The sequence below is a fragment of the Harpegnathos saltator genome, unplaced genomic scaffold (genome assembly GCF_003227715.2).
Source record: "Harpegnathos saltator strain DR-91 unplaced genomic scaffold, Hsal_v8.6 scaffold53, whole genome shotgun sequence".
Lineage (NCBI taxonomy): Eukaryota > Metazoa > Arthropoda > Insecta > Hymenoptera > Formicidae > Harpegnathos > Harpegnathos saltator.
Genome location: NW_020230349.1, coordinates 205,001 through 230,389, shown reverse-complemented (window position 1 = coordinate 230,389; position 25,389 = coordinate 205,001). Strand labels below are relative to the sequence as shown.

Sequence of the window (25,389 nt, the reverse complement as noted above, 5' to 3'; positions counted from 1 at the left end):
GAAGTACGGACGAGTCTTGATGTAAAAACGAAAAGTGGTGTAACAAGCAACAGAGCAGGATATAATATGAAAATTTTCATTTTATTTTCTAACAATGGCACAATTCTCAACATGTTCTAAAACACTTCGCGATCACAATTCTCGATTGAAAATAAATGTAACTTTGTTGTCTTTTCTATAAAAATATATATCGCAAATTCGGAAAAGCGGAATAGGTATTCCCAAGATTGTTCCACTAATGCTTTGTCATAAGGATTAACAGGCACTTTACGATAATATATAATAATTTCATTCGCGCGTTAATCGAGTCAACATCAGAGTAACACAAGTACATTTTGATTCACGTTATTCGCATGGTACGTATGTGTGTGGCGTGTGTTTATATATAGAATCGCTTTTATCCTAAGTACATGATGGAAGAATACAAAACTCTTTGGAAAATAATGTACATATATATATATATATATAAAAAACTCTCGTGTTATATATCGCGAGTTGGTAGGCATTGCGCGGTGTAACAACAACAATGGTACATTTTACTTGCGCACTCGTAACGTTCTCATGTGTAAAAAAATTTTTTTAAATATTCCAATCTGCGGTATAAATAGTAAGTAGAAGGCCACAAGCGCTTACAACGCTTAACGTTGGAGTCTGTGAGAAATTGGTTTCCAATCGCCGTAAAAAAAAAGGTCGGCGTCAACTCTTTCTCCGAGAAACAAAAATCTGATCGTCTTCCACGAGCTTAAAAGTCATTCTCGCGTAACATATTACGTATACATATATATAAATATAAATAAATATATGTTTATTTATATATATTTATATCATATATGTATATAAATGCATTCCAATGTGAGAGACTCACTTTTGTATAAGTTACGTATATATATATATAAATATAAATAAATATATCTTCATTTATATATATTTATATCATATATGTATGTAAATGCATTCCAAAGTGAGACTTTTGTAGCTCCACCACGTTCATTCTCGCACGATTAGAAGCTAATAATAATACTATAACTATAATATTTACAGATAAATGCGTCGTATGTGTGGAATACTCGACGATAAGTATTCGGAGAATAAAGAATTAAAATTTCTCATACTCTCCAACATGCCACGCAATTGACTCTCGTGTGTGTGTGTGTGTTGTATGTACGTATGTATGTTGTGTGTACACATGTACGCGTGCGTATATGTGTGTCACGTAACTTGTACTGCAATATCTTCTCGCGTTTCCTTTCTCTCTCTCTCTCTCTCTCTCTGCTGACATCCGATAAGTATATTTATTATGCAGGCACAACGACCAATAAAGCTTCAAGCTTAAATAACGTTAAAAATGTGTACCAGATACTGATTATGGTTGCGACATGATGAGTATCAGTAGTTGGACGGTTTGTCGGACTTTAACTGGCCGTGCGAATATCCAGTCTTGTATTAGTGCCGTTATCGATGATTGCTACTGACGGTGGGATGGCATAGATAATGTTGTCGCCGTCCTTCTTGAACGTGGGCTCCGTCATATCGGGAAGCACCTCGACACGCAGTACCTTGCTCTTGTTGCCTAACATACATTTGAATCTCACGTCCACGGTGACGTGCAAGTCAGCTCCGCGCAGTCTGCCAAAGAGAAAAAATTTGATTGTTGCATGAAATCGCGATTTTCAAGTGTCTAGCGAATACTTTAAACAAAGATGTGTGTCTAAAAAATAGAAATATCGTGTACGAGCAGCTTAATTTAAAAACAGAGCAATTCTATTTTACATCCATTTTTTTCCACGTTTGATTTTTCTTCCGTATTGATTTGCAAGTAGAGCAAAGGAACTATTTGTTTCTCTGAGATTGAACTTTGTCCACTTTCACGATAAGTGGCTCACACAGCGGCGTATGTATATAGTTGCATAAGTTTTTAGTATTATATCAAACATCTCTCTGGAAATAATTTGCTCAACGTAAGAGCTCAAACGACTTACTGGTAATATCGGTTGCTGAGCACGCCGACGAGCTCTCCGACTCTGTCATCCTTAGCGGTAATCGACAGAATGAAGTCGTTTCCGCGATTCGAGTGAATGGTGATGAGCTGATCCTTGCCAGGCGACACACTCAAACCGGTGATCTCCGCAATTGGCATGCCTTTCCTCATGCTCTTGAACTTGACGCCGTCCAGTTTGTAGACAGCGTGCTCTGTTACTACCAAGACGCGGTCCGCGGGTTTATTGAATCTGCATCATTTGTAGCGTTATGAATGTTAAATTCCCAATCAAATTTTTTTTGTGCAAGAGTTTTAGATATTCGAGGCGAGATGAGAAACCTGTTGGTCTTCTTGATAAACGCGCTGAACAAGATAGCCTTGAAGTGGTCGGTGTTTCGTAGATTGTTGATCGAGGAGTTGAAGACGTCGCTGTGAGGATTCTCGTCCGGCTTGGACAAGTAGTTTCCGTCCCATCGGCGATCCTGACCCCAGTGGGAGCGCTTGGAGCGCAACACGGCGCCCGCTGCCATCTAAATGGAAAAGGAAGGTAGCTCTTGGGAAACTCATTTTATTCACGTTCGTCACCACTGCCAACGTCGATTAAGAAGTTCTAATCCAAGTTTAAACTCTACTCAGACGAATACTTGAACTCAGATTAAGGTTCAGTCGACGTTGGTCGACTGAAACGAGAATGACACGCTGAATTTGACTACCAAGTGTTTCACGAGTACGCACTTTCAGTCGGAGTTGCGGCCAATCCTCCCGTGGAATCACCTTGAGCACCATCCACGCCCACCATCTGGCGTATATGTTCCTCAGGGCGGGTATCACGTGTCTTACAGCGAAATTTTCCGGCGGCCAGGACAGGTGCTTGCCGTAGTCCCGCATTTTCTTGGCGGGCCTGAAAGTTTGCTCCAATTTGCAGATGTAAACGCGCCATTTGTACTCGACGTAGTGCTTCATCAGGACCAGCGCGGCCTTCATCTTCTTGTACTTCTGACGACACAGGTACCCTCGCCATTGCTTTTGCAAGAGGACCACGATGCCCGGTATCAATTCGCTGCGAGCCTGCGAGTGCAATGACCGATGATGTAAGTACGCTCGGTAGGTAATATGAAGTATATGTAACATGTTGCGACATGTGCAATTAAATTGGATCGTGTGTCGGTTAACCTTTTCCAGCGCGAACAGGGTTTGCGGCGAGCGAATGAAGATCTTCGTGTGGCCGTACATGACGTCGTTCGAGAAACCTTTCTCGTCCATCAGCGTGCGCACCCCGTCCTTATCGTTGCCGCCTCGGAAGTTTGGCCATGTGTACTGCGATATCATCTTGTACCTGACGAGATCAAATACTTCACTTCGTGAACATTCAAACGAAATTGACTTGGCGTCGTGAAGAAAAAAGGAGGAAACTTTTAAGAAGGCTTGACGAGCTGTTCACCTTTTCAAAAATCTGTCGTATCGTTGTCTGTACACGAAGCCAGCGCGTCTCACCAGTATGTTCTCCACGAGACCCAGGTATCTCACTTGATGATTCACTCTCTCGTCGTCGAACACGACCGGAGACTTCACCTCGTTAGGTTTTATGCATCTCACATAAAACGGCTCCTTGCTCGTTAGATTCTTCACCAGTGCAATCATGGAGTTACGGAACAAGGTGCCGGCAGTGTGAGGTCTCTTTGTCGTCTAAAAGGATTCATTCACGATAAGTCCAGTTAGATAGCTTCGAAGCGACCAAATCGAATAACATGGCTAATAGGCATCAAGGTCGTTAAAACCCACGACCCACATTAGCTCATCTTTGGTACCTTTAAAATATTTTGAGCACCCTCGGGCCACATTTTACTAAGAAAAGAATTATTGCTCTTGTAGAGCAAACGCTTGAAGTCTTGGAAGAGTGTATCCTTGTTCTTGTCGAGGAAGCCGTTGATATTGTAGATCACGTCGCCAGCGTAGTGTTTGATCTTGAACTCGATTTTGTGCTGCAGTCCTTTGTCCATCGGTTTCAACTGCCGGGAGGTGTAGTGTTTATGATCCGCTAGTTTCTTATCCATCGCGTCCAGCAGCATCTGGGAAAAGGGGTTTCTCTCTTATCCTTCATTGTTCACGAGTTTATTCATCAGAAATCTCGACCTCCCGCTTACCTCATCCGTGACTTTCCCAACGTTAAGGCAAGCCTCATCCATGATTGCTATGATGCCTTTGTGAGCTTGCTCGACCAAATCACAAATGATTTGATTGTTAAAATATTCAATGTGTTGCCAGGCTATCCCTTCCTTCTGATATTCCTCTTGCTCTTGCTTGAGAACCAATTCTGCGGGAGAAAAGTATTCAATTGCAGTTCATATCTTCCCTGCAACATGAGCTAGTGTCTCCACGTGCACACATCAGCGTTCAGCTCACCGATAAAGAGTTGCTGCAGCTTCTCGTTGCAGTAATTGATGCAAAACTGCTCGAAACTGTTCGCGTCGAAGATCTCGAAGCCGTAGATGTCGAGTACGCCTATCACCGTTCCGTACCGTCTCACGTTGTCGAGATCGTTCACGTTGATCGAGTCATTAACGCGCGATACTATCCATGTGAACAATCGTTCATATATAGCCTGAAATATTCATCTCTTTTATGCTATATGTGTCGACAGATACAAACGGTAACAAATCGCACGAGATCACACGAGAACACTTTGAAAGGAACGAAGAAAGTTCCTTTGATTGCTACCTTCGCCAACGCATCTCTGCCGTATTCAGCTTCAATCAACGTGTGGGTCTTCTGCATGACCTCGCCGCCGGCAGCTATGACTCTTTGCGAGAGGGCGGTGCTCAGGTCCTTCGAGCTGATGGAGAATAAATTGGCGGTGTCGTTCAAGGCTGAATGATTTTGAATGACAAGCTTGTCGTCGTCCAGTCTAAAGGTGACATTGCCCTGAGGAGAGTAAGAGAGAAGCAGTTATCGAGTGAAAAATCAATAACAATTCTTGAGAAGACAGAAATGAGCGAACGAGTTCTTCAACGTCATGCGGGTAAAATCCGCCGGATTTTACTTAATTTATTCTGCGTCGAATTAGTCTATATATATAACTAATTTCTACATTAATTACCAGGTGCAAGATACCGGCGATGATGTTCCATACGGTCTGCGCCTCACTCGGCGAGAATCCGAGCATGGACATGGCGCTGTTCACGGTTTTGTAGTCGCTCCTGTCGGAGGTGGGCGCTTTATTATTGTTTCCGTTGCCGATGAAGTAGTAGGCCGCCGGATCCCGGACAAGACGTAATTTGTTCAATTCGGACTCGCTGCAGCCACTTAGTAGCTGCAATTTACGCGTGGAATTCATTCGTGAGTATCGCAATCACGGCTCGCGCTTGCTCGTTCGACGCGTTCGCGCTCCGCAACGAACGATACCTGGTAGAAACAGTGGAAATTGCGCTCCCCTTTCTGCTGATAGACCACCCGCGACTTCTCCAGGAGGTAATTGGTCACGTGTCCGCCCACGGGGTCTCCCTTGAAATCGAAATTGATGTCCATGTACTTGCCGAAGCGGGACGAGTTGTCGTTCCTGTTGGTCTTGGCGTTACCGAACGCCTCCAGTATCGAGTTCGACTGGATGAGGATGTTCTTCACCCTGAAATGTGAATACGAACGTGTCATCGCGGACGAGGCTAGATTGGCGTTTTCGCCCGGAGACGGGAATATCCTTCGTTATATTTTGCGCATGACCTCGTTGACGAGGTGTGACATTAAGCGATTGCAGTGCAGTCGGATGATGTGCGATCTCATTCGTGAGACAACAATGCAGCAGATTGTAATCTTATCGCTTATGACATTCGATTAGATAGCAACACCCGATAAGGAACTCCCTGATTGCGCGCGCGTCTGGTCCGTTACCTCTCGATCTCCTGCTGACCGCTGAGATTGGTAACGGCGGCGATGTACTTCATGATGATTTTGCTAGCCTCCGTTTTGCCGGAGCCCGACTCGCCGCTTATCACGATACACGTGTCGCGGCCTTGCTGCTTCATCTCTTTATGCACCGCGTCCGCGATCGCGAAGATGTGCGGTGGGTTTTCGAATAGTTCTCGGCCTGAAAACAATTCCCAGGATGAGGCGGAGTCGAAATGACGGAATTACGTGCCAAGTTCAGGCATCGTAGCTTGACGTATTTAGGATAACATCCTAAACCACCACAGGCTTCTAAAAAGACATTCAGGAGACATCTACAGAATGTCTTTTTAATTGTCACAAGTATGTGTCACAAGTCTGCGTGGCTGGGACGTTTCTACCGAAACGGGACGTCATGAGGTGACCTGGCCGCACCTTTATATTTGTTAACTTGGTCCGCATCGTAGATGTTGGTGTGTCTGTAGGGATTCACGCTCACGCACACCTCGCCGATGTACGTGTAAATCTTCCCTCCGTTGAATCTGCAACACAACATATCGACAAGCATGTAGAGGGCTGTCAGTCACAAGCAGGGAGCAGGAAGCCGCGTTTATTCAAGCAAACTTACGGAGTTACGCAAATAGTAAGCGACTGCGATAGAGCACTTTCTCCCGATCGGGAAATTCGTCGTTAATAGTTTTCTAATTTCGCGAAAGCCACAGGTCGACAATTCACACTCGCCGACGGCGGGAGATAAGATTTATCGTCGTATAAGATCAGCTTGGGAATTATCGAGCCGTAATGATTCATACGTGCTCACTTTGTGCGAACAATACACGGCTTGTACATACCTCCATCTCCGCCGGAGAGTAAAAGTTATTCAATGTATCGGGATATATATAGAACGGTTTCTCACTAAATAATTAAGAATGTGAATAAGAACAATTGTAGCAAGAAATAAAGAAGAATAAATGGAAAGAGATTAAAGGAGAGAAATAATAGGATATGCGATAATTGGAAGGAAAAGACGATGCTTTTTTCTAAATAGCGACGTATTAGTTTGTGTTGTATATTGTATGATATTGTATTGCATTGTAAATAGCGTCTTAACAAGATACAGATCAATTCAGTGGACAAGGAATGGTAAAAGTTATAAGAAATAAAGTGGGCGAAATACAGGAAGAGAAGAATTGGATGCAATACAGGTTTAAGGAAAATATAAGTAGAATAGGAGAGAAATAGGAAATAATGGACGAGGGAGGAATAGATAAACGAATGAGTGTGGTTAAGGAAAAAAATTGTAAACCAAATCCCTTCCTGGCGATAAGTTGAAGAATAAATAAATCGATAAATAAATATATATGTACATATATATATATGTGTGTACATATATATTTATTTATTTATATATATATTTTATATATGTTATATTTTATATATTATATATATATATATATATATATAGAACGGTTTCTCCACGACGTGCGACATTTCAGCGCTATTGTCGCCATACACGTAGAGGATTGCGTTGCGATAATAAATGCCGCTGCGAGCGTGACGTCGTAATTAGTTGTTTGCAATTATCGACAGCGCGAGTCTCGCGACGGTGACGCGAGTACAAACCCAAAAGTATGCAACGACTCGACGATGACTCACCGCCGACGCAAACCCCGCGATTAGAATTATGCGAACCGCATATTCATCGTGTGTATCCTAGGATACATCTCTGCACGCTTGTATTCTCATCGTGCTTTTACCGTTGTGTGGCGTGTAAATGTGTATGTATGTGTGTGTGTGTGTGTGTGTGTATGGTGTTTACGTGTAGTTACCCTGTTCTTCACGTCACGCGTTGGCGTTGGGGACGATATCAACATGAGCCATTGCCCAGAATAGAGTGACATAATCGGTAAAAATAAAAGCTCGCCCCTATCGTATCACTTTGTAGCGACATTATAACGATTTGATGATGCAATTATTTCGTACGATATAACAATCTCGAAACGTGAAAGTTCTCTCCCCGGCTCTGCAACTGCCGCTACAAAAGCGGAGAAAATTGTTCAACTTTTGACCGTCTACCTTCGTTCATCTTCGCAGACGTCGCTGTCGTTTGCCAAACTCGGAGGAGATCATCTCAGGCAGAAGTCGAGCTATCGAGGATCGCCAAATCGCTAGTCGCTTTAATGCTAAGACACGATCGATAGATCTCTATCTCTGTACGCGCACATTTTGCACATGCACGTTCCCTTGTCCTTTTCTCGTGAAAGTTGCAGCTCGTTTAGCAAACGGTCGCGCGGTGGTCAATAGTTTCGTTGAAGCGTAGAGAAAAATATCAGGCAAACCCGTTTATGATATCTAGTTCGGGGAGGAACTGACTAAAATGTCCGAAGTCATTCGAAATGACAGACCTCTGAGCTATAGTTAGTGCCGGCGAGGCCGATGGAGTCGATACCTCGTGGTAATTCTATCAGAAAATATTTCTTCGAGCTAGATCGCTCGATGATATGATCGACGTGGTCGCGATAAGCGACGCGGTTCTGCACGAGAAATTCGCTCGAGCAGCGAACAAAATCTTCCCTCGAGAACTCTCGCGGATGTGATAAAAAATACAATGTGAGAAAATCATCCGAGATTTACGCACGATAGTCTGGCGTTTTAAGCGCGCGATGAATCAGAGCGCGTCATTCATCTTTACTCAGGAGTATATATATATCTTCCGAGAAATGCGTTACACGTGCGCGTGTATCGTTGAGCTCAGAGTGGCTCGATTGAATCGCATCCAGACACCCAGTGTTGCTGGTAACTTTGCAAAAAGAAATGACGGTAAGCATTGCGAGCATTCTCGGATAGACTTTTCACAGTCAAATCGATGTAACTCGCACGAAACGCGCTGATTCGCAAATATAGAGATTCACACGTCTCGCCGATTTTCGTTTACGACAGAATTTTATAATCGTCAGCAGCAAAAATCGTCATCAGAAAAAAGATATATGTACAGGGGGATCTCCGGGATCTCTTTACGAAACGAAAAATTGTGAAGACTCATCGGATCGAACTGAGAAGAAAAGTCAAGTACCACTTTGCAAAAATCGCGATAGTCATTAAGTCATTAATGACTGAAAATGACCACCACGTCTAGAAGCTCTTTTAATCGATAACTTGAAAATTTGCGTACTTATTTGCAAAATGATATGTGACTTTTCTTCTCAATTCGATCTGACTAGTCTTCACAGTTTTTCGCTTCTAAAAGATCCCGGACACTTTGTATATACGTAAATTAATAATATATTCGAAGTTAACGTCGATGAAACTGTCCATTTTTTCGAGACGCGTACGGCGAGTCTGCGACAGATAAGGTTGTGCGCGCACTCTTACCCGCAAAACGACACAACGCAACAGGTCTCGCCGCCACTTCCGTCTTCGTTTACTCGCAGTGTGACATTCAATTCCATGCACACTCTACAATATAGACGGGCACGGCAACTATCGTTGCGGCGGGTGTAGTCAGGTGTATAAGGAGCGTTTCCCTGACGTATCCCTTTCTGCGGCGTCGAGTTGCAGTTTCACAACTCGTATACATGCTTATCAGCCTGAAATCACGCCAATTGTCTCAGAAGCAGTCCGGACAACCCGATCGCGAGGTCGCGTGAAGATGGGAAATACGAGACTGACGAAATTGAAAGGTGATCGGAGACCGTTAATCACCTGTTCTGGTAAATTGGAATCAGCGCGCGCGTGCTCTCTTTCCCAGTCGCATTCGAGATTATCGGATGAACAATTGGATGGAAATTTGTCGAAGGGAATCCCTAAAACCGCAAAGAAAACGCCGATTCTCCGCGAAGGAGGTACTAAGTAGTTTGCGATCGTCGGAGGCGCTTTCCGTCTGGCTTGCAACGATAGGTCTTCGTTAAACCGGGCTAATCCTGAGTCGCTGTTTTTCTTTTTTTTCTTTCTTCTATTCGGAGCTGCAGTTTCGCTCGCGAAGACAGAGGGGAGACGAATTAACTGCGGTTAGCGCCAATTTGCGCCGGTGCAATCACGACTCTTATTATTGTCATCTAGGAACCAGCTGCAGCCAGGTGCACCGCTGCTCATTTGCAGCTTATTATGCGTATAATCCTTCCTCTGCAATATACACGGAAAAATGACGTCGAATCAAGGCGGCTGGCGCAAGGATATTCATATTGAGGTCGGAAATGTCTGCATTTCTTCCACTCTTTCTTATTTTCGTCGCATTCGACCGTGTCGGCGAAAAAGGCGACACTACGTCACATGCGATCGACCATTCATAGACAGATGGAGGCTATCGCTTACCAAAATGAACCTACCAAGGTTGTCGGTGGAGACGACCTCGGATATCTCCCCGATATCGTTAGCGGGTCAAGTTTGAATCGCAATCCGCTGCGGATAGTGGCCGGAACACGCGCAACGTTACACAAACGTTTTCGCAGTGCTGGAACGCACGAGAAGATAAGAAGGATGAAAAGTGAAGCTAGGAGGATGCATTTCCTTTCGTTTATCAATCAATGCCATTTCGAGAAACGTCGCCTCACGTATCTACCAAGTGCGTGTCCCGGCCGCTTGGTTCTTTTCCTCGGCATCCTTTCAAAGAGCACACGGGGACTCACCGCTGATCCTTTGCGGTTTCAGGTTTCTCGAGATAACGAAAAAAGTGAGTTAAATCATGGCGAAGTGGTTAATTGCTATTTACGGTCCTTCTTGTCCCGCGTTTAAGAAACAGAGAGCGCTAAAGAGCACAGATAAAAAGAATCAGCTGGCCTTTTACCACCTATGCTCGGGATATCGCGCGACCACCTGCTGATGACGCAGGCCACGCCCTCTCGCGGGAACGGCGACGAGGTGACCGCGAGGGACCGCCGCAGCGGGACGCGACGCTCCCTGCCGTCATCTATCTGTCACAGCGTCCGCGATTTTGCGGATCTTTCGGAGCCGCTTGCCGCCGTCACCGTCGCCGATAATAACAACAACAACAACAACAACGACGACGACGACGACGACAATGACGACGACGACGACGACGACGACAATGACGACGACGACGACGACGACGACGATGACGATGACGACGACGACGACGACGACGACGATGATGACAACGAGGCGACGACAACGGCCGGCGGAACACATACGCACCTCGTCTTCAGATTCTCCACCACACGCTCGACGGTGATCTCATCCAACAGCACAAAGTCGCCGATATCGACGTCGTCGTGACTCGCCATCCTCTCTTTCTCTCTTTCCCTTTTTCTTCCTTCGTTTCCCTCTTTACTCGTTCGTTCGCTCGCTGGCTCACTAACTTGGAGTACAAGCGCGATGCTAGTCAGCAAATACTCAAACGATAATCACACAACCAACCATCACGCGCGGCAGTCTCGCGCGTACTGACGAGTGACGGTTGTCCGCAGAAGTGCTTGCGCGCATGCGCCTCCGTTAGTGACCAACTTCACTATCCGAAGGCGCGCGCGAGTCGACCGAGCGCGGCGCCAATGGGATCATCTTCAACCCTCTGCGTTTTTCACGCCCCTCGCAGCGCGTAGCCCAAAAAGTTTGATTTCCCAACTAGAGTGCAATAAGCTAGAATGAAACAAGTGTACTTTCTTTCGCTCTAATTTATTGCACTACTTCGAAAAGCAGACTTAATACGATGCTCGTGCTTAGGACCGTGCATATGAGTGGGACGTCTACCATGTCAAATCGCTAATTTCTAGCGTAATTTGTCGCGCAACGATAACGGATCAGTTAGTAATAAGTTAATAATATATATTGGCAATCTGGAGCAAAGGTGATACTTGAGTGACAGCAGCCTCAAATATCTATACATTATGACCCAGACAGCACCGAACATCCAATGGGTGTACATTTCACGTCCAATTTATGTCCGGTATGTTCGATGTTTACGTCTGTGGACATAAATTGGACGTAACAAGGATGTCCTTATTGGATATCGGATCTGTAGGACGTCCGATGTCCGAAGTTGTGACAAACGTACGTCCTATGGACGTCTTTTGTAAAAAAAATGGACATATAACGTCCAATGGACGTGCCGTGTGTGCTGTCTGGGGAAGAGAGAACAAGAGAATGTTCTTACTCATTCCAACGACATATTGGCTTATATACATTTTTCATGCTTACGATTCAGGCTGAATTGAGCGGCGATTAGCCTAGTTGGAGTTTAACATTATCTCGTAAACGTCACAAAATTTTCTTCCGTTGACTGTTCGTCGAGATCTGTTAGCGTCGGAGAAAAAATTTATGAAGATTCGATTGGCGGTTGATGGGCGACGTGCGCACGCTTTTGATGCGGTGGGATTGGAGATTGTGACGCATGCGCGTACGTCATCGACATTGTACGTGCGTGTGTGTGTGTGTGTGTGTGTCGGGCTTGTTCACCTTTATTTTTGGAAACAGCGCGACTTGTCATTCGTAGATGATACAGGCCACACCTGTATACATTGTGTGTATATACGCAGTGCGTGTCTCACGCACGACCGTTGCCTGGTTCCCGGTGGAGGCTGCTTCCGACGACGATGGCGATATTCCAAAGGACGAAGATCAGCGAATCCTCGAAATGGACGAACGGGAACGGCAATTTTGCCGCCGCTGTTATGGACGAGAAACCGACGACGTTCTGGAGGAAGCTTCGCATAAATGAGTGGACTTTCAGTGTGTCGCTCTTCCTGTTCTCCCTGTCGATGACACTGGGGAAGCTATATTTCAATTATGGTGAGTGATTACAGTGACTTGATTACGAATTTTTATTTTTTGTCCGATGTTGCGTCGAAAGGGCTGTTCTTGAAAGTGGACGATACGAGTCATTCACCTAGCAGCTCGATCGAGATTGAGGTTAGAGATTATTCAATGCTCGATTCTTTGTTGTGCTTCTTTTGCTGGAAAGAGATGCTTGCAACTTTTTTTGCCGAACTTTCTCTCTCTCTCTCTCTCTCTTTCTTTCTCTCTCTCTCTCTCTCTCTCTCTCTCTCTGTCCCTTTCGTAGCGCATTTTCCTTTGCGTAAAGTAAAATTCTTTTGCATCAACGAAATCTAAAATCGGTTAAATTAGATGTGCATTTGTACATTTATCTGTTTTGGTTTTATTAAACACAAAACTACTCATTAATCATATGAATTTTTTCACGAATAACACTCTTATGTGCATATATATTTTAATAGTTGTCCCAAACAGTTACAGTCCTTAATTAAAGTCAATGAAAATAGCATCAATCAAAATTTATAATTTTTTATTATTTATTTTTATTTATTTTTATTTGTTATATTTGTATCATCAGACATCTCTTTTTCAGGTAAACTTTCTACATCTGATTGATCTGCTTTCATTTTTCTCTCTTTGATATATGAGTGTATACTTATTTCATGCTCATGAAAGTAATGACATAAGTGTTCTCATTGAAATCAGGAAGTATTGAAATTTAGCTGGAAAGTATCGAAGTGTAGCTGAAAAGAAATCATACCTGATATGTTTTAAAATGGATTCATATAAAAACAATATTTTGTAAATAAATATAAGTTGTTGTATAACTTTTATCAATAAATTTCTCCATTGTTAATTGGATGTTAATCCTTGATATTTCTCCACCAAATATACCGAGTATACCGAAAACCTGATAGTGCTACGTAGCCTGCTACATAGCCTGCTATTTGTATACGATTAATTTCAAAAAGTTACGCTATTGCAAATCAAACCATTTTCAAAATCATTATTCTTATCTCAATAAATCTAATGTAACATAATGTACAAATAAATACATAAATATAAATAAATATATATATTTTTTATTTTAAATATTATTTTTATCTTAATATAATATATAAGGATCATTTTTTTTAATATAATATATAAAAAATAATCTTCATTCTCCCCGGCTGAGTTTCAGCAAATAATTATTTTATTTTTTGCTGTTTTTGTACCGCATTCCAAATGCGAAATTTAAAGACGCGATCCGCGAGCGCGCTTTAAAACGCAGATGGTACGCACGTGCGGCCGTTCTTGAATTGTATTTTTGTTACGCGGCCTATTTGCATAAGCGAGATACATGTTTGAACGAACACTCCGAGTCGACGATCCTCCCTCGAGCTTCTCCACGCGCACGTGTTCGTGGACGCGAGTGTCTGCATCGCCCATGACCGAATTTACGAAGGCCGCGTCATCGCCCGAAAAGTGCTTGATTTTTCTTACTGTCGCAACACTGCGAGAGACTGTGAAAGGAGCAAAAAAGAGGGATAAAAACACGAGTCGTCTCTTCGCTTCTTATTACGATCTTTATTCTACCTCTTGATGTTTCTTTAGTTTGAATTAATTATTTGCAATCACACAGAAAAGGGGATAACTTTGTCTAAATTAGGAAACAAAGCTACTCCGCAGACGCCTGAGTTTCGAATTTAGAATAAGCATTGAAACGCTGGTGGATGAGATAAGAAAATGTGGCTGATTCAAGTTTCTCGTCTTTTGCCCTCAGGAGAATCTCTGTCGTGGCAAATTGGCGACCAATTACTGGCGAGTAGCGGGACATTGTTGGATGCCAGTAATCAATATACGAATGCAGCTGCTGGTGTGTTAGTTACATTTTACAAAAAATATTGGTGGTTCGTAAAGGCTGCATTGAGTGGGCTTGCAATAACAAGTTTCACTTGGTTCATCATTTATATGGACAGCAGTATACCAGGTGTGAATCCACCATCTCCTTTCAGTTCTTCAAGGCAGAGGTGAGCCTTGACTTTTACTCACAGATATTACTTTAGATATCACTTAGATATTCTAATCTTGCAACATGGCAACAAGATATATATATATATATATGTCATCATTTTTATTTTATTTTATTTTAATTCTTTTTAATATCATTTGGTACATGTATTTCAGGATGCATGAAGGTTCAAGGATGCACATAAATTATTTAATTGGTGTACTACATGGGATATTATTTTTTATCTATATGTGTTTCTAACTTGACGGAGATGTGATCAACAGCCTGTGCAGGGCAGCTCGAAAGATGGTTCTATTTTTGTTTACGTGTAATATATTTATTTATTTGCATATTTATCAACATCAACAACTATGTTTATTTATGGCTGTCTTTCATGTTTGTGGTATTTAATAAGTTTTGAGTTAGAAGTTGTCGATGATACACATCGATAATCTTGACGTTTTGTAATTTCCTGTTGATTTCTACATTGTAAAAATTACATGGTTGCAACTATTGAGAAAATAAATTCACTTTCTTTGAGTAGTCCAAGATGAAAAACGCAGGATGTGAAAGCGAGCATTAGTAAAATGCAAAGGTCTTGTTTGCTCTAGTTTTCACCCTAGTAATCACACTAACGGTACTACTATGCGCGGAAAGTATCGAGCTAGTACAACCGTGCGATGCGCAGCAACCAAAAACGTCAAAACGTCAAAAGTACAAAACAGTCCGTCGTTCCAAATTTTAAAGGATAATCTATTACATTATTAGAACTTTGTGTATCTAAGACTGACTGATTATCCGATAGAATAATTTATATTTATCGGTAAGCTAGAATAAGTGTTGCGAAGTATACTTCGTATTTTATTTTGTGAGGTAAATTTTATTTTATATACAATTCACTCGCAATACGTATTCCGTGCTCTAATATTCCTTTTGCGTGCCTAAGAATAATGCATCGTTCTCAGCACACTGTATCGTCACATGTCACAGTTTAAGTGATGGCGCTTATTAATAATTTTTTAGAAATCATGTACCATTGGAATGAGGTGCGCCTTTATTAAACAGTTACTGCATACCGAGAATACTGTGAGGAACATTTATTGCTACGCGAGCAATGAATCTCGTGCTACTTTGGTACTTTACTGTGTAATATTTATACGCTTATTATTAGACGTATTTGTTATACACTTAATTTATTTCAACTGGCAACTGTATACATAGGAGCTTCGATATCGGGAATGTAAAGTTAGTGGCCGTCGAGTCTCTCTATTGTAACTCTAATTATCTCTAATTACCTGAAACTTACGATTTGATAGGTCTACGAAACAAGAAATGTAAATCGCTGTTATAGGTAGAATAAGTGATTACGTACTGTTATGCGACAAGTTTCATAAGTTCCAGCTGTTACAAGTATTATGAATGTCTAACAAGATATGCTCTATTTTTCGAACGACTAATATCGATAGAATTAACAAAGTAAGAGTATATTCTTCGTGAGATGCCTTCTCAATAGTCGGGCAGTCACTGTTGCGTGCAGCATTGTCTCGCGCGAAATGTTTGTAACGTGAGACGAAATTTTATTTAATAAACGATTAACTGACACTTTCGCACATGAACTCCTCACATATGTTGCATCTCATATTCTCCTCAACATTTATTTTCTCGTATTTTCAAAGATGTCAATGTAACTGTCTTTTTTTTCTCTAGTTTTTTCATCGCTACTCGATGAAAAGATTCAGAATGGACTTTCACTTTCAACAATTTCAAATCTGCCGCCCTTTGAAACATGCACCCTTGAAAGTGGCACGTGAATAGAATGATATAATCAGCAGCCGCTGGAGGCGCAACGTTTCGCGGCGCGTAGGATGACGAAACGATCGGTGCGTTCTCTCCGTGTTGATCGTTGGGATTAGATTTCTCGTCGAATTTCCGCGAATCTTGTGTTTTGAGCCGTGTTTCCTCTCTCGCTATCGCGGTCGGGTAGACATTGCATCTTTCCTGTCCGTCTTTAGAACTGGAGAATGGTGAATGAAACTGATCAGGCCTGCCAAGTGGCTACGAAAGAAATGGACCATCAGATCTTTAAAATACATAATCCAGATGACTTCAGCCGGATCACCAGAGGGATCAAGGTTGCGCAATGCATGCAATCGCGGTCGTCCTGTGGTAAGCACGTACCCTTGGAACTTTCTTGGGACGTATGCCTTCATGAATTGATTATTCATCTGTTTTGTATATTGTATGCGTGAGCATAAGCGCTTTGATCGCGTGTGATATTTTATGTTATTGTTTAAGATCAACAGTAACTGATAAAGTTTGTTGATGTTTCACGAATGGAGCTTTCCCACTTTGCAGTTTCTGACAGTGAGACCGTGTTAAACCAATTGGAGGATCTGGTTGTGTCGGATTCGTTGAGTTGTTCCTTTTGTAACACCGTGTTTGAGGACAAAACTCAACAGAGACATCATTACAAGCTAGATTGGCACTGTTACAATCTCAAGCAACACCTGAATGGTCTGAAGTCAATTAGCGAGGATAGTTTTAACTTACTGGTTGATGAAGGTATAGTCTGAGATGAAGTACACAGCGTTGTGCGGACTTTAAGCGGATGCATCAGACACGTGCGAATTTTGTAGGCGCCGTGTCTAGTCTGTCTGGTAGCGAGACAGAGTCCGAAAATGAGGACGAAGCTGGTACTTCGGAGACTGGTAGCTCGCTCAATGACCAGATCAAGAATGAACCTGCGAGTAAAAATAATTCCGTGCCTATCAACGAGGAGTCTGACAAGAAGGAAAGACGCAGCAAGGGTATCGAGTTAGTCTCGGACAGTTCTGATACTGAGTGTAATGAAATGTTCAAGGAGAAGAAACTGCAAGCTCTACTGGCCATTGCCAGTCGTCACTCAAAAGTATTCTTTGAGAATGAAGATGGCAACATATTCAGCATCTACAGGTGTCTGTTGCACCATAAGAAGGTCCGTTATTATAAATTAAATTGCCTTTTAATTAGTTCCCTCCTCCCATTTCATGTTTAGAATCATGTGTTGTTATTATTATTCTCTTTATCCATTGTTATGAAACTTGGTCTACTTTATTAGAGTCACTTGGCGTGATCTATACTTGCCAGATCAGGAGAGATGCAATTACGTTTTAGGACATTCCTGAAGTAGACAATGAGATGATTGCTCAGGCACTGAACAGTGGCAAAAAGACAACATGGACGGTCATCATGGTCGGTGGTGGACACTTTGCCGCGGCAGTATTTCAAGGTACATTATTATTGTCACTGTTGTCTGAGAGGATATTTGTCGATTTTCTTTATATATCAAGCCGCTCTCGCGTACCGTAGACGGCGAACCTATCGTGCACAAGACCTACCATTCTTACACTGTGCGGGCAAAACAAGGTTTCGCTCAGAATTCTCGTACGACGGGCAATCATCAGAAGAGCGCCGGTGCCAGTCTACGAAGATACAACGAAGCGTCTCTCATTCAGGTGTCCCAGTCTTTCCATAGCCACGAGAATGATTTCATAAGCCATTGGATACACGTAACAAGGTATTTGTTGGTGTTTCCAGCACGTGCAAGAGATACTGGAGTCGTGGTCGACGCACATCAGCAATTCGTCGCTGATTTTGTATCGAGCGGTCGGTCCGTTTAATCGCACGGTGCTCTTCGGCGGCAAGAATCCTACGTTAGACAAGAACGACTCCAGGCTAAGACCACTGCCCTTTCCCACACGTAGAGCCACGTTTAAGGAAGTCAAGAGAGTGTACGATATATTGAGCTCCATGGAGATTTACGGTGAGCGAGTGCAATTTAAACTTGTGATCTGCGTCTCACTGATCTGTTTAGTCCGCACGCTGATTACGGTAATGCCGGTGTTTCAGGTTCCGCGGCAAACTTTACAGACTGTTTCCCCAACTCGCCGCGACAGCCTATACGCAAGAAGGTCCCCAAGCCCGAGCTGATGGACGAGATACCCGAGGGAGGCATCGACGCGGAATGTCAGCCTAATGTGACACACAGTAGTACCAGTAGTTCTCAGGAGAGCGATAAGATAAAAACAGCTCTGCCGTCCTCACCGGAGAGACAACACAGGAATTCGCGTTCGCATATAGATCGAGCGAAACCAAGGAAAAGCCCAATTCGTCCGCTACCAGGTACGCGTCATTGTATGTTGCATGCTGGCAGTTGAGGCCTTTTTTGGCGCGCTAGTGTTATCACAATGTTGTTATGTTGTGTGTGTGTGTAGTGTTATCAAAAATGATGTTGTTTTCATTTGTATGTAACGGAGAACCACACCGTTTTTTTCTTTTTTTTTTGCAGAAATCGTTACTAGACTAGCTCAGTCTTCTTCGGGATCAGAAGTGGACGAGAATTTGCCGTTGAGTGTTTCGATAATTGAACAAGACTTGGAGATAGAATTTAATGAACATTTACTAGCCTTTCAAGATACTGTACCAAGGTATATGAAGAATAAAAAAGCTCGTCGGCAGAAGAAAAAAGTGAAGAAAGACGGTGAGTGTTGTTGGTTCGCGAGATAATTCCAATATGATACAAGTATTAACTGTTCAAACCGCACGAAATAAAAGAAGACAATCGCGAAGATAGAAACGATAAGAAAATTTTATGAAAAAATATTTTTCACCGCAACCTATTTAACAATGTTTTTTACGTTACGCCATATGTAGCCCAAATAATCAACGAAGTATTATTGGATGCTAAAATAAAATTGTGGAATGCGTGTAAACTGGGGGATAACGACCTGCTGTCATCGACTATCGACGATCTCCTGGACGAAGTTAAAAAATGCGAGGAACTGATGGAGCAAAATAAGAGTGATGTTAACGTCGAATGCATCAATCCTCTGGTCAACATGCACGACATAGCGAAATTGGTCAACGATGTTAACGAGGAGGGTAACACGATGTTGCATCTGGCGGCGTTCGGTGGACATTTGAAACTAATATGGTGCGTGCCGCTACAGTTGACTCGTCGTTTGATCAAATATTAGCGATATTGATGATTTGCTTCTCAGGCTGCTGCTGGAGATCGGATCCGATCCCTGCAATAAAAATAGAAAGCTGCAGACACCGTACGCCGCTGCGAACGATAAAGAGACCAGGAATATTTTCAGAAGGTTTATGGGAGCTAACCCGGACAAGTATAATTACCATAAGGTACCGGAATCTTACGTTTCCTTACATATAGGACAAAACTTTTCATTTATGGATTTTGTTTTTTCTATAATCGCTCGGTAGTCTCAAATACCCGGGCCGCTCAACGAGGAGATCGAACAGGAGCAGATGGAGAAGAAGAGGCAGCAGCGGAAAATAAAGCGTTTGAAGGAGAAGGTCAAGAGGAAGGAGTTTGAGTTGAAGAAGCAGGAAGAAGACGAGAAGCAAAGATTCCTCAATCTTAGTGATCGAGAAAAGGTATATTATTATGTAAAAAGTGTTTAAAAAATTGACTGGTGTTTTTGAATTTGATTTCTATCGTTAACGTGCAATTTTGTTTCGTTCAGCTATTGGCACAATATCTCACTAGCTTCTTTCCCGTTTCACAGAGAGCACTAGCTGCGGAGAAGCGCATGTTGAACCAAGGTTATACCGTAATGTTGCGGTGTTTCCAGTGTGCTGTCGACATGACTGGTCAGGTGCCTTTTGAGTACAATGCCAATCGCTTCTGCTCCATGCCGTGTCTCAAGGAGCATCGTCTTCACAATAAATTTGTTATGTGATGGTGTATCGTATATAGCTAGCGAAATTTTGCGTACCAATCAGGCATCTTTGACCGTGATTGGCTCACGATTACTCCGTTAGTCCCTATATTTCGTCCACGGAGGAATTTTGACGGGTGATTTTTTCAAAATGATGTGTAAAGCTATTTGCATTACCTCTGAATATTGATTGAAATATATCAGCCACGACGATTCTAAGGACGAACAAGATCAGGAAGTACGACTTCAGTACAATGATTTATATAATTGATCTATAAGTATATTGTCATTAAATATGTAAGTCCTGAACATAATATGCTTCACATATTTATTATCTGAATTGTATTATTTTATTCTCGATGTCAAAATATTACATAAGTATGGAAAATAATGTGAGCGTTGTAAAAGAACATTTTTATATAGTACATTAAAGATACATATTATGTATTATTTACAAACAAATTCGTGCCTTTTGCAAATGTCTCCGTGCGAAATTGTGATGTTGACTTGTGTGCGGTGTACCAAAAGCGACGATGCTATCTTTCGGACTAGCCCCAATTTAGAACGATGAACGATTCTAAATTGGGACTGCACAGCCTGAAGCAGAAAAGTTTGCTCGCTCCTCGCAGACGGTCAAGGCGTAACTTAGCCGAACGATTCCGCAGCTTGACACCCTGCCGTCGGTAAGCTCGATGTCTCATCAGCATAGATGATAACCACAAGATTACAGTTTCAAAGATACCACATGTATCTTATCATAGATACCTACCTACACATTTGCAGAACGTCGGATGATTGCAATTATAATACCAACATCGTATTACATACAAGACATTTGTATTCATATCGATTGACCGAAGAAATTCGATAACCGTCCGAAGGATCGTCGGGCCGCTTACGGCGATAACGGAAATCCGTCGACCGTCTCTGACGGCGCCTCATCGATGGCGTGACTTACGCGCTTTTTAATCCGAGCTGTATATACAGATGACGGCGGTGAACGCTTCGCCGCCGCCGCCACCGCCGCCGCCTGCTCCTCGTCCTATTCTTCTTTGTCTCCTTCTTTTCGCTCTTTCCCGCCCCCCTCTTTGACGCATCGCAGCCGATCGCGGTGCACGGTGCAGCGCCGCGAGCCGCGAGTCGCTGGCCGAGTCGCCGCGTCGCCTCGCTCTTCAGCCTGCCCCGCTCTCTCGTCCTGTCGCTCGCCGCATCGCGTCGCGTCGCTCCGCGCCGCATAACTTGAAAACTCGCGTCCGCGTCCCCGACGTGACGACCGACCGCGCCGCGTTGAAATTCGCGATAGCGCGTCAGCCGCGAGTCGGCCGTGGTGCGGTACCTCGCGTTGGCGCGTTGAGAGAGAAACGCGCGTACGATCCGTACGATCTCGGTGAATCCGCATCGATAAATGCCTGACATATCCTGACGTGGTAAGGTACATACAGGCAGGCGCGCGCGCGCGCGCGCGCGCGCGCGAGAGAGTCTTCCTCGAGAGGCCCGGTGCGCGTACGCGCACCGAGTGAAACGCCGAGTGAGTGCCTGCTCTCGGCAGAGACTCGCCGCGAGTGCCGCGAGCACACACACAAGAGCAGCAGGATTCGGCGAAATATCGCGGCGCAGCGCAGGCCACACACTCCGTCGCCACTCGCCGAGGCTGCGGTAGCGGGCGGGAGTGCCACAGGTGTGCCGAAAGTGCCGAAAAGTGTGCGAAGTGCCGGAAGTACCGGTCGAGCGATTCTACGAGGGCCACGGAAATTCGGAGCGTAAGTCGTAACGAAGGTATGCGCCGCGCTTGAAATCCGCTCCGCTCTCTTCCTTCCCACGTTATATATTGTCTCATATCGCGCACTCATGCCGTTAACGCCGTTCCTTTGGATCTCGCTCGAAATCGCATCGAGGTACATATATATCAATCGCTCTCGTACTTAGCTTAGTCGTAGCGTACTTACTCTCGTTGAATACTTTGTTTAATCCAATAGGAGAAGAGGCATTTTTTCATTCATTTGTGCGGCATTCGTCGCGTCTCGACGCGCAGAGAGAGAGAGATATATATATATATATATATATATACGGGGTGTTGAGATAAATTCAGGACGCCGAGTGAGATTCGATCCGAAGAATTTCGCACGTTCGCATTGTTACATATACGTGTGTTGCTCGGGCCGAGGTGACGAATTTAACGACTGGTACAGCACTGTGCGGTGCACAGCAAGTTGCCGCCGTATTCGCTCGCGATGACGGCGAGTCGTGTCCGAGTCCGAGTCCGAGTCCGGTGACGGAAGTCGAAAAGACGGGAAATCGAGAATTATGGCGGCACAAGGCGATGTGTACACAATGTTAAATCACAGCAAAGAGTTCCTTTTGTTCTTACTGACTCGCCGCAGTCGAGTCGCCGCTATCCGAGAGATAAATACCGTACGAGAGATCAGTACCGTTTCGCTGTTTCAGGTAATTCCCTCTCGAAAATCGTCCGTCATCGACGTTCGTAGCGGTCTCGCTGCTCTCGCCTGCTAATTCTCTCGCCGATCGTCCGCGCGGATTCACGCGGATGCGCGAATAAAGTCGAAAGCGTGCTTCGAAAAATTCCTACTAGCGGCTGCTCGTGGGATGCGCCTGCACTCGTATATTCGCGCTTAACGTAAATCGCGCGCGCACTCATTAGACGACGTCGTTGGAATGTCGTCCGTGAAAAGTTGAATGGGTCGAAAAACCACTTAATCGTATTTTTAATCTCCGTCAGGCATTCCGCGCGGATACCTACGGTAAGTAATGACACGCGCGAGTTCCGCGCGAATTTCCATGCAAATATACACGATCGTTAGCGAGACGGCGAATGTACTTACGAGTACTGAAAGAAAGAGAGAGGGGAGGAGAGAGAGAGAGAGAGACAACTATGCGAAAGAGATGAACAAAAACGGAGAGACATTCTCAAAGGTACCGTCAAACGTCACGTCGATGTAATACATAAATATGTACAATTTGAGCGAACGCTGATGCGAGAGAGTATATTCGCTCGAAGAGCGAAGAGTTCTCTCTTCCCATTTTGTTTGATCTCCGTACTCATTTTGTCCCCGCTCGTTTTATCTTCTCTCCCTCTCTCTCTCTCTCTCGTTTGGAATGAATTAATGCATGAATTAGCGTAAAACACGCCTCGGTAGACTCTCCTCTCTCGGCGAATTGACTTTTCTCCGCCGCGTCCATCCCGCTTTTTTGTTAGGAAATGAACGGTAATTAGCGATACGTCTCAATTAAGCGTGAGTCGCTCGTTAAACTTGTCGATTTCTATTATCTCTCCCGTATTAAATCCAATTGAGAGATTCTGGATTCGAAACCTGTTCCACGCTGACTACGCTCTCGCTCTGCTCATCCGGAGTTCAATGGCACACTCGCCACTTCGGGCACATTGTACAGACATTTTTCAAGCGTACGCGAGGACAAAAGGTATACTTGAGTCGCTCGCGATCCGCCGCGGTAACGCCGTATCTCGAATAACAATAACGTGAATTGGGCTTGTTTCGAGAGAGTCCTCCGTGGAGAGGAAGAAAGTATAGGAAAAGCGTAGAGCCTCTCCTCGTGGCGGCGAGAATCGCTGGATCGCTGGATTTGGACTTTCCTCCGGATTTACTCCTCCTGTCGCGTCGCGTCTGCGCGTTTTGTACAATCGACTTTTTACGATTCAACTCGGAAGCTCTCTCGGATATGAGGCACGTCGCTTATCGTAATTACAAGCGCGCTTCAAATTGTACGTGCGCCGAGTATATTATCGAGTTACCATTGCCGGCCTGGCCGAGCCGCGTCCATCAGAAATCATTCCATTCTCGAGCGGGAACTATAAACTAACGGTAAACGCGAGTAGCGCTGAATCGATTACTGCTATTTGCGACAGCGCGATATTTTGTACCTCGTACACTGCGACACGTGTCATCAGGCATAGTGCTGCGAGTAAAAGATCACCTTGGGCTTTTACGCGTGACTGCGAAATGTTTACCGGACGGTGAAAGAACGAAGAACTTTGGATTCGCGGACGCTTCAGTCCGCGTCTTTCTCTCTGAGATGGCCCCGTCTTCTTCAGCTATCTTCGACATTACGTTTGCAGAGCACAGTTACACATACACACACACACAGCTATTAGAATGTCTTGTCTTGAATAAAAATTCAAGTTTCACCTTGTAAGAAGAAAGGCGACACAAGTCGCAGACTCGTGTGTTTTGCGAGAAAGACGGACTCGGGGAGAAAAAAAGTTTGACTCGGGCGGAGCATTCGTCACGTATGACGACGAGACCGATGGTCGTTTGCAAATAATATTTACGAAAACGTCGACCCTGTCTGTCAGGTAGCGCGCGTTTCCGGTGACACGATGGACGTGTGCGGTCGTTGAGGTATAAATCTCTCGAATATCGGCTCTTTCTCTTCCGAGCTATTCGAGAGCACAGATGTGTGACGTGTGTATGTGTGTGTGTGTGTGTGTGTGTGTGTGTGTTGCGGGACTGAGAATATTTGCGTGCGATTTCAGGATGAGCGCGAACGCGAGCGCGAGCACATCGAGCGGCTGAAGACACTTGCGAGGAGCAAGAATACAGGAAAGGAAAACTGAGGAAGTAGGAAAAGCGATGGTGGTGGAGTGGTTGTGCCCTGGACTCAGGTCGACCAGGAGCAACAGGCCTCGTCTTCTGCACTGCAAGGTGATACTTCTGGACGAGCACGAATTGTTGCAAGATGTTTTGGTGAGTTGAACGCGACGCAATAACACTCGACCTCGACCTCTCGGCTCTCCTTGATCCCGACCGTCTCGACTGTCCTCCTCCGCTGACGATATTTCATCGTTTCTTCAACGCGAATCGTTCATTCGCTCACGGCTCAGCTGAGCGCTGTGTCCCTCCCCAGTCTCTCTTCCAGTCTCAAATCGACAAACTGTCCCGTCTGTGCTCGCCGGCTCATCATCGTTTCTCACTTTCTCGACTTCGAAAGCGCACCGGCGCGGCGATCCCCGTTCCTCCATTTTTTTTCACCTGTCCTCGATATACTCCATGTATCCTCTCAATTTTCTTCCGCAATTTTCATGCCGGTTTGACAACAAAGTTGCTCGCCTCGTTCGT

At 44.2% G+C, this 25,389-nt stretch overlaps 4 protein-coding genes and 1 long non-coding RNA gene across 7 annotated transcripts in view; 4 read left to right on the top strand and 1 right to left on the bottom strand.

The window, feature by feature from the left end:
- Positions 1 to 1,170: 1,170 nt before the first annotated feature.
- Myo31DF (Unconventional myosin ID) lies at positions 1,171 to 11,277 on the bottom strand. The gene is made up of 15 exons (XM_011154239.2): positions 11,009 to 11,277; positions 6,293 to 6,399; positions 5,864 to 6,059; positions 5,381 to 5,600; positions 5,076 to 5,288; positions 4,697 to 4,900; positions 4,382 to 4,580; positions 4,123 to 4,292; positions 3,787 to 4,047; positions 3,420 to 3,664; positions 3,152 to 3,314; positions 2,714 to 3,046; positions 2,318 to 2,508; positions 1,980 to 2,228; positions 1,171 to 1,626 (listed from the first exon to the last, which is right to left on the bottom strand). The coding sequence occupies exons 1-15, from the start codon at positions 11,095 to 11,097 to the stop codon at positions 1,413 to 1,415; spliced, it is 3,054 nt and encodes a 1,017-aa protein (XP_011152541.1). The 5' UTR covers positions 11,098 to 11,277; the 3' UTR covers positions 1,171 to 1,412.
- Positions 2,911 to 5,241, top strand: LOC112589509 (uncharacterized). Its single transcript, XR_003113592.1, has 4 exons — positions 2,911 to 3,069; positions 3,161 to 3,496; positions 4,620 to 4,997; positions 5,079 to 5,241. It is a non-coding gene; the product is annotated as an uncharacterized LOC112589509 (long non-coding RNA).
- Positions 11,278 to 12,252: 975 nt separating the features above from the next.
- LOC105191094 (uncharacterized) lies at positions 12,253 to 16,192 on the top strand. 2 transcript variants are annotated; one of them, XM_025303115.1, is made up of 3 exons: positions 12,253 to 12,598; positions 14,349 to 14,595; positions 15,600 to 16,192. In XM_025303115.1, the coding sequence occupies exons 1-3, from the start codon at positions 12,403 to 12,405 to the stop codon at positions 15,619 to 15,621; spliced, it is 465 nt and encodes a 154-aa protein (XP_025158900.1). In that variant the 5' UTR covers positions 12,253 to 12,402; the 3' UTR covers positions 15,622 to 16,192. The 2 variants fall into 2 exon arrangements, with proteins under 2 accessions (XP_025158900.1, XP_011152540.1); XM_011154238.3 differs by having other exon boundaries at positions 14,753 to 16,192.
- A 230-nt stretch (positions 16,193 to 16,422) lies between these two features.
- On the top strand, positions 16,423 to 20,560 carry LOC105191093 (ankyrin repeat and zinc finger domain-containing protein 1). Its single transcript, XM_011154237.3, has 12 exons — positions 16,423 to 16,742; positions 16,932 to 17,138; positions 17,213 to 17,550; positions 17,730 to 17,844; positions 17,925 to 18,070; positions 18,153 to 18,378; positions 18,465 to 18,737; positions 18,904 to 19,095; positions 19,269 to 19,548; positions 19,616 to 19,757; positions 19,839 to 20,012; positions 20,144 to 20,560. Exons 1-12 carry the CDS (start codon positions 16,598 to 16,600, stop codon positions 20,315 to 20,317), a joined length of 2,412 nt encoding a protein of 803 aa, XP_011152539.1. The 5' UTR covers positions 16,423 to 16,597; the 3' UTR covers positions 20,318 to 20,560.
- A 1,241-nt stretch (positions 20,561 to 21,801) lies between these two features.
- The window catches only part of LOC105191091 (band 4.1-like protein 4), a 16,851-nt gene continuing 13,263 nt past the window's right edge, over positions 21,802 to 25,389 (top strand). Inside the window, exons 1-2 of one of the 2 annotated variants that reach the window (XM_011154234.3) lie at positions 21,802 to 22,056; positions 24,807 to 25,017. In XM_011154234.3, the coding sequence (XP_011152536.1) occupies positions 24,904 to 25,017 (114 nt within the window). In that variant the 5' untranslated portion in view covers positions 21,802 to 22,056; positions 24,807 to 24,903. Of the gene's footprint in view, positions 22,073 to 24,806; positions 25,018 to 25,389 lie in introns of both variants that reach the window. The other variant, XM_011154233.3, reaches the window with a different exon arrangement.

Excerpts from the sequence above, each read along its gene's own strand:
- LOC105191093 (XM_011154237.3), top strand. The coding sequence starts at position 16,598 with ATGGTGAATGAAACTGATCAGGCCTGCCAAGTGGCTACGAAAGAAATG. Across the intron at positions 19,096-19,268 it reads GAAAAAAGTGAAGAAAGACG|CCCAAATAATCAACGAAGTA; the intron begins GTGAGTGTTGTT and ends CGCCATATGTAG. Across the intron at positions 20,013-20,143 it reads ATCTTAGTGATCGAGAAAAG|AGAGCACTAGCTGCGGAGAA; the intron begins GTATATTATTAT and ends CCCGTTTCACAG.
- Myo31DF (XM_011154239.2), bottom strand. The coding sequence starts at position 11,097 with ATGGCGAGTCACGACGACGTCGATATCGGCGACTTTGTGCTGTTGGAT. Across the intron at positions 4,901-5,075 it reads TCGCCGGTATCTTGCACCTG|GGCAATGTCACCTTTAGACT; the intron begins GTAATTAATGTA and ends TACTCTCCTCAG. Across the intron at positions 3,047-3,151 it reads CCCTGTTCGCGCTGGAAAAG|GCTCGCAGCGAATTGATACC; the intron begins GTTAACCGACAC and ends TTGCACTCGCAG.
- LOC105191094 (XM_011154238.3), top strand. The coding sequence starts at position 12,403 with ATGGCGATATTCCAAAGGACGAAGATCAGCGAATCCTCGAAATGGACG. Across the intron at positions 12,599-14,348 it reads GAAGCTATATTTCAATTATG|GAGAATCTCTGTCGTGGCAA; the intron begins GTGAGTGATTAC and ends TTTTGCCCTCAG. Across the intron at positions 14,596-14,752 it reads TTCAGTTCTTCAAGGCAGAG|GATGCATGAAGGTTCAAGGA; the intron begins GTGAGCCTTGAC and ends CATGTATTTCAG.